The 15,941-nt window shown below is 38.3% G+C and overlaps 1 protein-coding gene across 1 annotated transcript; it reads right to left on the reverse strand.

Moving 5' to 3' along the window:
• Positions 1-1,514: 1,514 nt before the first annotated feature.
• LOC125238187 lies at positions 1,515-9,586 on the reverse strand. The gene is made up of 7 exons (XM_048145460.1): positions 9,448-9,586; positions 7,761-8,004; positions 7,261-7,385; positions 5,602-5,699; positions 3,462-3,694; positions 2,736-2,952; positions 1,515-2,030 (listed from the first exon to the last, which is right to left on the reverse strand). The coding sequence occupies exons 1-7, from the start codon at positions 9,584-9,586 to the stop codon at positions 1,836-1,838; spliced, it is 1,251 nt and encodes a 416-aa protein (XP_048001417.1). The 3' UTR covers positions 1,515-1,835.
• Positions 9,587-15,941: the final 6,355 nt, after the last annotated feature.

The raw sequence follows: 15,941 nt of genomic DNA on the forward strand, positions 1-15,941 counted from the left end.
TCTATTGCAGATAGCTCATCGCTTACATGCTTTTGGTGGGACTAGTGCCTAAGGCTTGATTTAGACGGCGTGCGAACTCGCATGCGACTTTAGTTACATTGCAGGCTGTTGAGGTTACATACAATTTTGCACAGCCATCAAATATCGCAATGTAATAAAACTCGTATGCGAGTTCTCGTACCGTCTAAATGGGCCATAAGGCGAGTAAAATGTTGCAAAATCTTTCTACTTAGAATCATCGCGGTATCTAAAACGCACTTAAGTGATATCTCAACTAAGCTAATTATTTTAAACGTATTGTAAATATATTATTAATATTGTATAGTCGCCATTGTACATGTAAGATTAATATTAAGAATTATGAAATAAAATAGGCCAGTTATGAAATTATAATTATAAACTTACTTATTCATATTTTATTTTTACCTATTAATTTTTTTTTAATGTAATAAATGTCTATGGTAGCGACTTGATTATAATAAGGGTTTTTGTAACGTTCCAACTGCCAAATCTGATATGAAATGATATATTTTTGGCTAGGGTTTTAGAAGTACGGAGCCATTTTATTTGCATTTGTACAGTACAGTTTTTTTAGTTGTAGATTTTATGGTATTTCTACTCAGAACCATTCGTTTTTTTGGATCATGATAGGAGAAAAGAACGTCCTAATATTTGTTATTCCATTGTGTTACCATTTTTCATAAAGTATATGAAAGTAACGGAATGGAAAATTTGTAACATGTATGGATTTTTCGGACACTGTTGTTCTCCTTTGAGGACCAACAGGGCAGACGTGATTTTAAGTAACAGTGACAAAAATACACATTAACAAAAAGTGTAGTTGTGTATGTATAACTTTGAAAACTTAATCTTTTTTTTATAAACTTAAATGGTCAAAGACCAGAGGATGCAAAATTGTGTATAATAATCGTCTTGAATAAACATATTAATCGGCACAACTCTCGTATAAAATACTATGTATTTTGAAAAGTCGTTATTCTTGTACATTATATACAGTGCAACTCGATATTACAAATTAATAGAGAATAAAATGTCTGTAATCCAAATATTTCTTTTTATTTCATGCAGTAAAACTTTATAGCTAGGTATAAAACTTACCTACAAGGTTATTCCTACCTGTTACCAATAGACCCTTAATTATTGTGGCTATGACACTACAATAGGGTAGTTTGGGGGATAAATGCAACGGTCGATGATATTTTCATTAAATGTATGAAAGCAACATAATTTAAAATGTTAATGTATTACGATTCTGTGTTCCATTGCGTTACCATCGTATAAGCTGTATGGTGGTAACGGAGTGGAAATTTTGAATGTATGTATTGATATTTTATATTCCATTTTGTTACCTATTTTCACAAACTAGGAAGGTGACGAAATGGTAATTTTGAACGCCTAGAGACTTTGTGTCCAAACTGTTGGCAACTGTTGTGCCGACGGAAAGTTTCCAAAATTCTGAACTTTTCACATAGGAAAACTTCGGATACTTTCCATTCTTTGTACATGGATAATTGTGTGGATGGATATTTTTTATTTCATAAATTTAAATTCCCTTTATTTTTCGTAAAAGATTCGGGAAATTTTCAAGAAATTTAAGATTTTGGAATGTTTCCGCAACAAGCAAATCACTAGTCCAAACCGTTATCTTTTTTCATTAAGGTAAGGTATTAAGGTAACGGAATGGAACATTTGACACGTATGGATTTTTTCCGACACAGTTATCTCGTAGAATCAATAGAACGCGTGAATTTCAGAGACCAAGAAAGTGGAATAAAAGTAGGTATATTATAGGCAAGTAAAGTACAGGCAACTTCTTATTTCTTCTTCTTCCCCTTTTCCAGTTTGAGCTCGGGTTCCGGCTCGGGCTCCGGGGTCGGCGGCGGCCAGTACTTGTCGAACAGCTCGTCGGTGCCCGCGAAGGTCAGCGGCAGGATGCTGCTCCTCATGTTCCAGAGTTCTGCGTCTTTGGCTTCTTGCTCTTCTACCTCACGATCTGATTTGGCTTTCAACTGGAAATAAAAAATATCGGGTATATTCAATTGAAAAGAAAAACGTGCGTGTGGTCTTGTAGAACACGTAAGGAGGATTTCATCAGTTCCTTATGATTATAAACTTAGATAACAGGCAAGCAAGTATGGTCGCGCGATAAATGCATGATAAAACATCAGGTTGTCCCTATCACAAAATTTGTACGTGCGACCATACTTGCCTGCCAAGTATTTTTAGGGTACTGCCACACTGGCAGTTATATAACGTTATATGCACCATTATGCTCTTTATTTTAAGTTATATCTGCTGTATAATCTATTTTAGCTTCAGAACAAAAAATGTATTCCAAAATTTTCCATTCCGTTACCGCCGTAAAGTTTATGACAAATGGCAAATATCTTAACACATTTACATACATAACTTAGGATTCAAAGAAAGATTTGTATAGCTACAGTAAATAACATTTTACCAGGGGCGGCTCACTCCGCGATTCTATCGCCGCGCTACAAGTACATGCCTGTGGCCGCGAGTTCGCGGCCCATTCAGTGATGACGACCTTCGCGCGCGGCGCAATAGAATTCAATGTCAGCTGCTCGCGTGCGGTCCGTTTATTAATGTAGATAAGAATTTAGAATGGCGGCGTTTTGTGAAAATGAAAAGTGAGCCTTCTGTACTTGTACTAATACATATATATTCTGTGATTTTACCTAAAGTTCCAAACTAACCTCCATCAATGCCAAATACTCCTCCGTGTCGACATCCTTCTTCTTTCCCTTGTCCTTCTTAATTTCTTTCTCCTTCTTAGGCTTCTCCTTCTTTGGCTTAAGAGGCAATAACAGCCGTTTCGGGTTTTGCAAGGTGTGAGGCAAGTCGATAAGATGGTATTCAGGCGTGAAGGTGAAAATGGAACGGACTAGGTCGAATTGGTAGTCGGTACTGAACCTGAAATCTACATTCTAATGTAGGTATTATATGAACAATCTTAGTTTGTTATTTTCCTTTTAATGGGGGGGGGGGAGGGATCACTTATATATGAAAAAAGAAAAAGGCGCCGCGTCGACGTAGCGCAGACGCGGCGAGACGCTTTGCCATACAGTTGGCCCGATGCTACGCTCGCGAGACGCTAAGTGAGGCCCTTAGTAATCAGATTTACGAAATCTTCCAACTTCCAAAAAAAACAGAAGAGAAATTTCGTTCCAAATGTTTCATAGGCAGGTTATTCAATTCATTCCGTTCCGTTCCCGCTACGCGGAGAACAAAATGGTAACGGAATGGAATATTCTCCTTGAGATACCACTTTTGTGCTAGGTACCTATTAGAATCGCAAAAACTCGTGATTCTGAGTAGAAGCAGAAGAGCATGCGCTGCTGCAGATTAGAAATTACTTAAAAATATTAAGAGCTATCTACGTCCACAAAATGATTACCATAATAAATACCTACTGCACTTACAAATCATAGATATAATGCATGATCTGTACCAGATCGCGCATGGCACACTCGTACGCGCACCCCTCAAAAGTCACCAGATGCAAATCCTCATTGAATACGTTTTTCTTCGAGTGTGCATCTTTAGAGTGGTCTGAGGCGTCTTCTTCTAGGGCTTTGTAGTGGACCCCAGCCTCCGAGGGGGTGGGCAGGCGGGGCACTCCGGAGATGAAACGGGCGGCTGACAGCATGTTGTCCTGGGGAAATAGGCTGCTAGACTCTTATTGAGTTTGGCACAAAAAATGATTGTTTCCTGTAGTATTTGGCATAAGAAACCAATGTTCATAGATTTTGGGTATTAAAAGTGTATGATGATATTTTCTATTAAAAACAGGTGTAATATTTTTGATAACTTTGGCTACCGAAAACGCTGTCAGACCATGTAGTGACGTCATAGAACCTAACTTTATGTCGAGTCAGTCACTGGCATAATGAACTTTATGCCTCATACTTTAATGTCAGAAAATTCCGTGTTCAATTCGATTTACGTCATGCACATACAACCTATAAATTGACTTGGCTAATGTTGTTTTTGCCTGATTAAGTGAAAGTATATTTTAAAAATGTTTTTTTGCGGTTTTCAAGTCATATGGTAATAAAATAGGGTAGTATTTTTTTTCGGTTAATTGGACAGTAATTAATAATATAAGAGACGTTAACACTTTCGCTACCAAGAACCCGACTGTCGGGTACACCGCTCGTAGAAGCGTAGCCGATTACATGGGTTTCCCCGTATGTAGCGAAAATGTCGTAGCGCCGCGTAGAGCCCGGTTTCGAAAGTGAAAAGGGTCAAGTAGCCTATTATCAAGAAAATCTTGGAACTAATAATATTTAAAAAAAAAAGAAGTGGCCCGCCGAGTTTCTTGCCGGTCCCATAGTGGATACCCCCCTCCAACCGAGGCGGGACTGAAATCTTCTCGAGGCTGAGGCGTAGGGTTAGAGCCGGCGTAGCTTTATTTGACGTTCATATGTGCATTGTAATATGCTGACTTGGAAAATAAATATTTCATTTCACTTCATTTTGGAGAATTCCCCGGCATAGTGGAGCGATTTCCATCAAACACTCCCGACTAATTCAGCTTTCAAACAGAACAACTAAATCTAAATCGGTTCATCCGTTTGGGAGCTACGATGCTAGTGACACAGACAGACAGAGACGTCAAACTTATAACACCCCTTCGTTTTTGCGTCGGCGGTTAAAAATACGCGTATTTTTTGCGTCGCGTGTTAAATAAGGCGCAAAGTTCATATTTTCGATGGGAATTGAACGTTCCCCCAACATTTTCAAATATTTAAACGTGTTTTTTTAGCTCGTTGAAGATTCCGCCAATTTCGAGGTTTAGGAAGTCACGCGTTTTAGGAAGACCGGCCGGTGAGCCTTACGTTTTTAGAATTTGCCGCCTTTTTTCTTTAGAATTTGACGACCGGTCTGGCGCAGTCAGTAGTGACCCTGCCTGCTGCGCCGCGGTCCCGGGTTCGAATCCCGGTCAGGGCATTTATTTGTGTGATGAGCACAGATATTTGTTCCTGAGTCATGGATGTTTTCTATGTATGTAAGTATTTATAAATTATATTATATATATCGTTGTCTGAGTACCCACAACACAAGCCTTCTTGAGCTTACCGTGGGCCTCAGTCAATCTGTGTAAGAATGTCCAATAATATTTATTTATTTATTTATTTATATTTTTTCAGTGCCAGAATTCGGTTGAGTCTACTACCTAATTATATGATAAATTTTCTTGTATTTTCAATATAACTACCTTGTAGGGTACAGTGGGGCAAATCTCGACTGGGGGACAATTGTAACTAATCCATTTTTTCCATTACATATTGCACTATGATGTTGAGTTCTACATGTATGCCACTGAACACGCCTACTATATATTATAACCGGTGGACTCTATTTAATAATGCAAACATTGTAAAACATGGAAAAAATGGACCAGTTACATTTGGCCCCCAGTCGCGATTTGCCCCGCTGTACCAGAAATATCTATATCTTAGTACCTGTTTGACAACATTTACAAAGTAAGTGAGTAAATTATCAAGGTTTACCTATTTGTTTTAAGTATTAGGTACATATATTTATATGGATAGGTACCTTGAATCGTCTGAGCATACGTTTCCGATTGGCAGCGTCAAAATTTTGAATCTCCTTCATCCATTCGCAGAACCACAGCATCAGGACCGCCTGAGTGGCTGCCACGTAAAAAATGGTTTTGTTTATTTATCGATCAATTAAGTTCTTTCTAGTATAAGCTAATTGTTTATCACGTAGAAACGTCTGCGAGCGATACAACATAATCGTCACTACTTTAAAAAAATCTCGTATCTCACGCTGTTCCTCAAAGTTAAAACGCAGTAAGTCTATATGCATTCCATACATACATTACAATTTTCTTTTCATTGACAGACGAAGATACAAGCTTTTTTAAAAGTAGTGACGATATTTTTAAATTAAAGGAAAAATGGAAAAATTCACATCTCCGGCAGGACTCGAATCTGCGACCGACTGGATTACTGTTCCTGTGTTCCACCGCTCTCACCAACCTGAAATTAACTTGACTCACTAGGGCGAAATATTTTTCGGGAACTCCTGCTCTAATGAAAAGTAACTAATGACCCGATGATTCAAACCAGGGATCCGGCAGATCAGACGTCGGATATGGCGCGATAACTTGAAATCATTTTTGAGTGGCTTATCAGACATAGGTACAGTCGACTACAAAGAGATGTATCCATTTTTTCACCTTATTACAATGCAATAAGGTGAAAAAGTGTATACATCTCTTTGTAGTCGACCGTACATAGATAGAACGATAGTCTCCATACGACTCATCGGCCAAGCCAACAGTGAAGTCAAAACACGATCGATGTGTGCCTGGAACGCTCCTGTTTTACGCTCACCCCACGCACACATGCACATAAAAAAGTTGCCAGAGTAAAACTATTTTCCTCAAAGTTGTGATTAAGACATACATGTATTAATTAAACAGAAGCAAATGGAAAAACTGGAGGTAGGGGGGAGGTCAGCTCTGCAGTGGGACACAGTGGGTTCTGAATAATAACAATGAATTACTTCTAGGAAGCAGGTCCTCCTGAGCCCTCCTCAGCAGGTGGGCCAGTTTGTTAAGGAACCAGAACACGGCCAAGCCGCTCCTATACTCCGTGCAGCCCACGAGGCTCGCTATCATCAGGGGCATAAGGCTCTTAGGAAGGATTTTCACTGTTCCCGATCCGATATACGGCCTCCTCCAGGCGAGCCCACTAGGCTCGCTATTAAGTCTATATACATGGAATAGAACCTACAATACTCCCTAACTTCCTTGTTCCTAGGAACGTTGAGCAACTCAACTCATTACCTCGAAGAATACTGAAAGACGGTCTAATCTAGTACCTGTAGCCAAAGGTTTGACCGTTTATTAAGTTTCGTATTGATAAGTAGTACTTAATACCTCTATAAACACAAGTTGACTTCTGGATTATACTCACTTTCTCCCGGAATTGCAAGGATTTCAGAAAGCTTAATCTAGAATTGCCTACCTAAGTCTTACTTATACAATTATTAATTAAAGAACATATTTATAATTCTTTTTGGGTTTAAAACTTGAAGCAGACACGACAAATGAGAGCTACAGACCTTGCTACCTCTTGAAAGTGTCCTTAATTTTCTATGAAATTTATTAAACTTTTCGCGACTTGTATATGTTGTATTGTGCGTGTCAAGTTTGCGGTTAACAAAGTAATGAATGAACCTTACTTCTAGGAAGCAGGTCCTCCTGAGCCCTCCTCAGCAGGTTGGCCAGCGTGTCCAGGAACCAGAACTCTGCCAAGCTGCTCCTGTACTCCGTGCAGCCCACGAGGTTCGCTATTATGTCTATATACCTGGAATCATAGCCATACAAATGCAGTGTGCGTAGCTATCTATCGCTTTTGCGTATTAGCGCGACAGAGCCAGACTGCCTTTTTGCGGCGATTTCGATTTTGTTTCGCGTGGCAGAAATGCCATTCGGATACTGATGCCATTATTACTAATTAGACAACGATTTTATAGTCCCGCTTTTGAAGGAAGCTAAGACTCGACTCGACTCGAAAACATGGACGACAGAAGTTATTTTGAAATCCAATTTCTATTTAATAATAAGTCAGGTATAGAAATATATAAAGTAGGTAACTCCATATTAGCAAGTCGTTCAAATTCGTTTTAAAAGTTCTTAAAGCTGATTTGAGCAAGTAGCTTATTACTAAAGACACCCTTACCTCACTTGTGGAATAATCTTAGGTATCAACGCCGGATCAATATTAGTCTTAAACTCTTTAGGCAGAACGTGTATTCGGTTCTGCTCCTCAATCTTCCGTATTTTGTCAGGCAGGAGCTTGCGGAGTGAAGGAGAGGGGAATATAGCGCTTTCCTCTTCGTAAGACTCTTCGAGAACCTCTGGCGATTCTTGTGTGGTGTGTGGTGAGACGAGCGAACTGTTTTCTTCCTCTTCTTCAGTGCAAACTGAATGGAGAATTAGATTTTTGCTAGAAGCAAAGACATAATATTGAGGGTTTACCGGTGAAACCCGATAAGTTGAGCAAACTGGTTTTTAACCCCCGACGCAAAAACGAAGGGGTGTTATAAGTTTGACGTGTCTGTGTGTCTGTCTGTCTGTCTGTCTGTTTGTCTGTCTGTCTGTGTGTGTGTCTGTTTGTGGCATCGTAGCTCCCGAACGGATGAACCGATTTAGATTTAGTTTTTCTTTGTCTGAAAGCTGAGTTAGTCGGGAGTGTTCTTAGCCATGTTTCATGAAAATCGATCTACTATGTCGCAGTCGGGGGTTTTTTCAAAATTTTAATTTTGTGGTTAGGTTATCAATCTTGTTGAAATTCGAACTATGTGCAATTTCCACTATCTTGTTATTTCAAGGAATTATTTAGATTTATCGGGTTTCACCAGTAAACCCTATATAACTCCGTATAGACGGATAAAGTCAAAGAAACAAATGTAGCAGTTTGAGTTGCAGGCGTCCATAAGTTACGGTGATCGCTTTCCATCAGACGGACCGTATGCTTGTTTGCAATCGACGTAGTATAAAAAATGTACTGTAAAGGTACGGTGGCCTAGATGACGTTACACCTTTGGGGGACGCTCGGTTAGATGGCGTTAATACGAGCGTTTCGTTTCGTGAGCGTTTGTGCCATTCGTAACCAGGGTACGTAGCTGAATGAGCCCACACAAACGCTCACGAAACGAAACGCTCGTATCTATCCTCTATCGCTCTTGCGTATTGGCGCGACAGAGCCAGGCCCCGTAGCCGAATGGCATTTCTCCGACGCCAAACGAAAGCGATACGCCGCTGGCTCTGTCGCGCCAATACGCAAGCGCGATAGAGATAGATATCTACTAGCGCTTCGTTTCGTGAGCGTTTCGTGAGCGATTGTGCCATTCGGCTAGCCACCCTGAATACCTTTCGCGGCGTTTAGTTTTCGTTTCGCGTCGCAGAAATGCCATTCGGCTACGGCACCAGATGTTTTATAATTTATCGCGCGACCATACTTGCCTGCTTAGTATTCTTGCTCATGGGGTTGAAAATAAGCGCTGGTAACCTAGCGGTAAGTGCGTGCGACTTTCGTTCCGGAGGTCGCGGGTTCGAATCCCGGCTCGCACCAATGAGTTTTTCGGAACTATGTGCGAAATGTCATTTGATATTTGCCAGTCGCTTTTCGGTGAAGGAAAACATCGTGAGGAAACCGGACTAATTTAAATAAGGTCTAGTTACCCTTCGGGTTGGAAGGTCAGATGGCGGTCGCTTTCGTAAAACTAGTGCCTACTCCAAATCTTGGGATTAGTTATCAAAGCGGACCCCAGGCTCCCATGAGCCATGGCAAATGACGGGATAACGCAAGGAGGATGATGGGGTTGAAATGATTTATGGAAGAGGATATAATTATATTATTGTACCTGTTTCTGGGGTCACTAGAGGAGTATCTGCTGAAACCTGGGCAGACGGCGGTGGGGACCTGGTGCAGATCAGGCCGCTGTGCGAGAGGATCTTGTTCAACCATCTCTTGTGTTTGTCTTCAACGCGCTTGGATGACATCTTGAGAACCAGTAAAAAAGCGTGATGGTTCTGTGTAACGAAAAAGAGAAATAATTATATTAATTAGAGTGCCCGTGTGGTGCCGGGTTTAGAATTTCTTCCCGTGGGTGTCGTAGAAGCCGACTGTGGGATATGGGTTAAAATTGTGGCGTAGGCGAGAGGCTGGCAACCTGTCACTGCAATGTCACAATTTTAGTTTTCTTTCAACCTCTTTTTGCCAAGAGTGGCACTGAAACTTGAGTAGTTCATGTGCTCTGCCTACCCCTTTATGGGATACAGGCGTGATTGTATGTATGTATGTAATTAGAGTCAGATGAGTTTTGTAAATCAATATCAAGGTTTTTAGCGCGCTATATATTTGTAATTTACTATTATAATTCTAAGGCCCACTTGCACCAACCACTTAACTCAGGGTTAGTGGGCTATAGGGTGTTTCATTTTTCCAAAATTTTGATTTATCTTTGACTTCGCTTTTCTTCTTTGTTCTACACCTATACAAAGCCCATATATTAAAAATCAGGGAAATCGGACAATATTTAGAGGTCGCGCTCTGTGGCAACTTTTGTCTGAAGAAGTTACTATGGGCGCAGGAGAGGCTAGGAACAAAACTTATGTAACTTTTTGTAGGAGGTAGTTTAAAAGTGATTTTAATGAGTAGTGTTTATATTGAAGCAAGTTCGTTTTTAAAAATTATAAATCATAGTTCCTTATGGTCATTTTTTGGACGCTCGACTTCCTTCTAAGGAACAAGTTTTGTTGATTTTTTGTCCTGTTTTTGGCATGAAGCAGTGGTCTATCGGCCCTCTCAGGGCACTAATAACAGGATAGGTGGAAGAAATCAAGCGGCACATGGCTATCACCAGGTCCGCCAAGGACCGGCTCAGGAAAATATAGAGAAAAAGAAACATCACAAATGCCACTAAAATGCGACTTGTCAGGGCATTAGTATCTCCCAATTTTCCCATACTTCTTTACGGTGCTGAGACATGGACTTCAAGGGGAAAGAAGATAGATGTCCTAGAAATGTGGTGCTGCAGAAGAAAGCTAGGAGTGTCCTGGACAAGGTTCAGATGCTATGGACCGGCCAAGTCAAGGCTGCATTCAGTGGCCCACTCTACGAATGCGTAAGGAGTGGCCATGCATTGTTAAGCTTGCTACCACCCCTGATGTGACGACTACCACTCTGCCAAGAGTGTAACGACAAAGAAGAAAACAAGATCGTTCTTTGACTTAAGTATATTTACCGGGACATAGACCGTACTTACCTTTGTGATTTTTGTTTTCGAACTATTTAATGTCCAAGATGTTAGCGATTATTGTAGCCCTAACACCAGAGACTTGGTCGATAGTCTGACAATAGTCTATGATATCGCAAAGAGGAGAATATATTTAATAATAGAAATTAACGCTCCAGTCCACGCTAAAGTCAAAGATAAAGAGCAAAACATCGGTGTCGAACATCACAGAAAATGCGGTACTACTTACCTACTTACTACTTAAGCGAACAGAAGATAAGGTTGCGGCTTACATTTGTAAGCTAAATTATGATGATGATGACTTTCTTTTATCAAGAATGGATGTTACAACTGTTGTATTTTAAGTTTAATAAATTTACTTTTGATGAAATGAAAATGAAATGAAAATGAAAAATGAAAATGAAATATTTATTTTACAAGTAGGCATATTACAATGCGCATATGAACGTCAAATAAAGCTACGCCGGCTCTAACCCTACGCCTCAGCCTCGAGAAGATTTCAGTCCCCCCTCAGTTGGGAGGGGGGTATCCACTATGGGACCGGCAAGAAACTCGGCGGGCAACTTCTTTTCAAAACATTACATCTTATAACTAACATGCATTAAATAACAAGATACAATTTAACATGCAAAAGTATTCATCAAAGAATATGAACAGACTAGGTACTCTATTGAAATTAATTTCAATAAATTATATTATTGCTTAATAATACGTCGTTCTTCTTCAGAGAAAACATATCAAATTGTCACAGAAGAAAAAGATAATATGAATCTCAATATCATTAAATATGTAATTTACCTACACAACATAAAATATAAAATATTTGATGTGCTTTCTTATCTGAACTGTGTCCTCTATACATAATACAATTATTTTAATTGATATTCGTTTTTTGTAGTTTCTGGTTCGGGCCATGCATGTTTGTCTGTCAAATAGTCCTGGACTCTGTAATAAGCCTTTAACATCAATGATTTTTAGGGTTCCGTAGTCAACTAGGAACCCTTATAGTTTCGCCATGTCTGTCTGTCCGTCCGTCCGTCCGTCCGTCCGTCCGTCCGTCCGTCCGTCCGTCCGTCCGCGGATAATCTCAGTAACCGTAAGCACTAGAAAGCTGAAATTTGGTACCAATATGTATATCAATCACGCCAACAAAGTGCAAAAATAAAAAATGGGAAAAAACGTTTTATTAGGGTACCCCCCCTACATGCAAAGTGGAGGCTAATATTTTTTTTCATTCCAACCCCAACGTGTGATATATTGTTGGATAGGTATTTAAAAATGAATAAGGGTTTACTAAAATCATTTTTTGATAATATTAATAGTTTCGGAAATAATCGCTCTTAAAGGAAAAAAAAGTGCGTCCCCCCCCCCTAACTTTTGAACCATATGTTTAAAAAATATGAAAAAAATCACCAAAGTAGAACTTTGTAAAGACTTTCTAGGAAAATTGTTTTGAACTTGATAGGTTCAGTAGTTTTTGAGAAAAATACGAAAAACTACGGAACCCTACACTGAGCGTGGCCCGACACGCTCTTGGCCGGTTTTTTTAAGTAGTTCTTAAGAGCTGGGAGGGGTAATCTCAAAGCGGTGTCAGGTAACTTATTATAAAAATGAATGCATTGCCCAACAAATGACTTCTGTACTTTATGGACACGAAACTTCTTTATGGCAAGCTTATTTTTGTTTCTAGTGTTATAATTATGGATATCAGAATTCTTAGTGAAACAGTGTAAATTCTTAACAACATAAATTATACTATCATAAATGTATTGGGAAGCTACAGTTAAGATATTAATTTCTTTGAAGAGTTCTCTTATTGATTCACGTGTTCCTAAGTTGTAAATAGAACGAATGGCTCTCTTTTGTAATACAAAGATAGTCTGTATGTCAGCTGCTTTGCCCCAAACCAGAATACCGTATGACATTACACTGTGAAAATAACTATGATACACTAGGCGAGCTGTCTCAACATTAGTCAGTTGCCTGATTCTCCTAACGGCGTATGCGGCTGAACTTAATTTGCTTGCTAGTTTCCTTATATGAGGACTCCATTGTAGATTTTTGTCCAATGTTAAGCCAAGGAACAGTGTTGTATCTACCATCTCTAAGCATTCATCATTCAAAAGTAGTTTTGTATCGATTGGTTTAACATTCGGCAGAGAGAATCGAATACATTTGGTTTTCTTAGAATTAAGAAGTAAATTGTTGACAGTAAACCACTGCAGTACATCAGCTAACGTGCTATTAATTACATTGTAATCCGTAGATTTTCGGTCAACATTAAAAAGCAGTGATGTATCATCAGCAAATGTACTATTTCACAAAAGTTTTTTACTATACATGGCAAATCATTTATATAAACCAAAAACAGGAATGGACTTAAATTGAGCCTTGTGGCACTCCTAATTGGACAACAGTCTCGCTAGAGCGAGTTTTGTTAACAACTACTGTTTGTGTTCTATTGCTAAGACATAAAGTTTAGGGCATTTATAGACAAACCATAGTGTTCTAATTTCAAAATGAGCGTTCCATGATCCACACAATCAAAGGCTTTTGAAAGATCACAAAATATGCCAATTGCATCACAAGAATTTTCCCAAATATTATATATATGTTTAATGAGTACCGAAGCAGCATCGGTCGTGGAACGGCCCCTTGTGAAACCGAACTGTTTGCTTGTAAGTAATCTATGTCTGTTGAAGTGTCCCAGTAGATCATTTAACATTAGCTTCTCAAAGACTTTACTTAGAACAGGAAGTATTGATATGGGACGGAAATTGGTTATATCACTCGAATCACCCGATTTAAAAAGCGGTATGACTTTGCTACATTTCATAAGATCTGGAAAGGTGCCTTGTGAAATTGAAATATTATATATTACGGCCAAGTAAGGTGCTATTATATCTATGACATGACTAATTACTTTAACTGATGTTCCCCATAAGTCTTCCGTTTTCTTTAAATTGAGTGACTTGAATGTTTTAACAATATTTACAAAGTCTACTTGACTAAATTCAAATGAATTATTACATTTCTTAACATTAGCACAAAGTAATGAATGGGCTTGAGCCGCAGAAGAATGTAAACATTTTGTGGTGTTAACGGCTATGTTTGAGAAATAATCTTCGAATGCCGAGGCAACATCGCTGTTCGACACTATTTGTTGATTATCTGATACAATGTTGACTTGACAATCGCGTGATTTACATTTACCAGCTTCTTTATTTATAATACTCCAAGTTGTTTTCACTTTGTTGTCCGACACTTTCAATTTAGAACTAATAAAGTTTTTCTTGGCAGTTAAACACACTTTCTTGAAGATTCTTGAGTAGTTTCTTACATAGTCCAGGAATTCTGAATTCTTGTTCAGCTCTCTCTCACCATAAAGTTCATAAAGTCTTTTTCTACTTTTGTGAATACCTACAGTAGCCCATTCACTAAACTTTGTTTTAACTTTTGACCCACTAATAGATTTCACTTTGAAATTGTTATTAAATTGATTAAGAATTACATTGAAAACTTCTTGATACAAATGATTACAGTCATAATGCGAAAATGGTATTATAGACAAACTATGTTGAATTTCATTTTTGAATGATTCCAAGCGAGATCCAGTAATGGGTCTATATGTTATTGTTTGTGGAGTATCATGAATAACGTTTAAGAAAGCTGCCCTTTGGCCGCTGTGATCGGAATGAAAACAGTTAAATAATTTCTTATCTATACATTCACAGTTACAAAAAATATTATCTAGGCATGTTGCACTAGTCACACCTACCCGGGTAGGTTCAAGAAATAAATTAAATAAATTAAATGATTTAAACAAACAGAGCATTTTAACAGTATTACTAGATGACTCGAGCAAGTTAACATTAAAATCTCCACATACAATAACATGTTTTTGGCCCTTGCACACTAACTTCAGAACATTTTCCATTGTAGATTCAAATATGCTGAAGTCAGCTGATGGTGGTCTATAAACACATACAATAATATATCTGTCTAATTCAACACATGAAATTTCTATAGTTCTTTCTATGGAATATTTTACAACATCTTTGCGCTCTTTACACTTCATACAATTTTTAACAATAATAAGGGAGCCACCATGAACAGCAGATTTTCTGGCAAAAAAACTAGCTAATTTAAAATTAACATAATCAAATATCAACTGTTCTTGTTTCAACCAATGTTCAGTAATACACATAACTTCAACATTATTAATATCTAAAAATAATCCTACTTCTAATTCTTTGCTGGAAAAACCCTGAATATTCTGGTGAACAACGTTCATACTCAGGCGTTTTTCCGCTGTCTTACAATCTAGTTTAAATGAGGCATGGGGTCCTTGGCTTTGTCAGCTGACTGAGACTTATATATAACACTATTACATCTATTTGGCTCAATATTGAAGGCCAATAACTCCACTAAATATACAAAAAATTTCTTTGGCAAAAATACCTTCCGTGGAGCTAGCATGAAGCGCTCAATGAATTTATTTAAGTCAAAGAAATGGCACTTTTTATTAACAGCTATGGCATGGTACATTAAAGAATTGTAGTAAGCTATCTTACAATTATAGTCATATGACACATTTTCTGCATAAGGTAGTGCACATAATATAATTTTCCCCACACCAGATTTTTCAATAACATTTAGAGTGGACATCAATTTATCTATGCTAAGCTTATCTACATTAAGACTATTTCCTAATAAAATTACTAATGTAGTACTGCTATCATAACATCCCTTTGAAATAAGGTCACATAAATGAGACAAAGTAATGTTTTGATAACAGTAATTTGTCACTTGTTGCTCTAACTGGTAGCTTAATAATGGGCCCATTCCTAACCCAATCTGATCTGAAAATTGTTTTATTTGGTAATAAAATTGAATAACATTACTTTTTAGTGACTTTCTTTCAAACTGTTCATCAAGCGCGACCTCTAAACAACGTCCAAATCACTTGAAATTTGGTATATATGCGTTTAAGATAAGCTAGAACCGAAAGCCGAGCGAAGTCAGAAAAAATATCACAATTTTATTTTTCCCATACAAATATGAAACACCCTATTCGACAGTTGTTCTTTGTCATCTTA

This window comes from Leguminivora glycinivorella, chromosome 23, assembly GCF_023078275.1.
Source record: "Leguminivora glycinivorella isolate SPB_JAAS2020 chromosome 23, LegGlyc_1.1, whole genome shotgun sequence".
NCBI classification, from domain to species: Eukaryota; Metazoa; Arthropoda; class Insecta; order Lepidoptera; family Tortricidae; genus Leguminivora; species Leguminivora glycinivorella.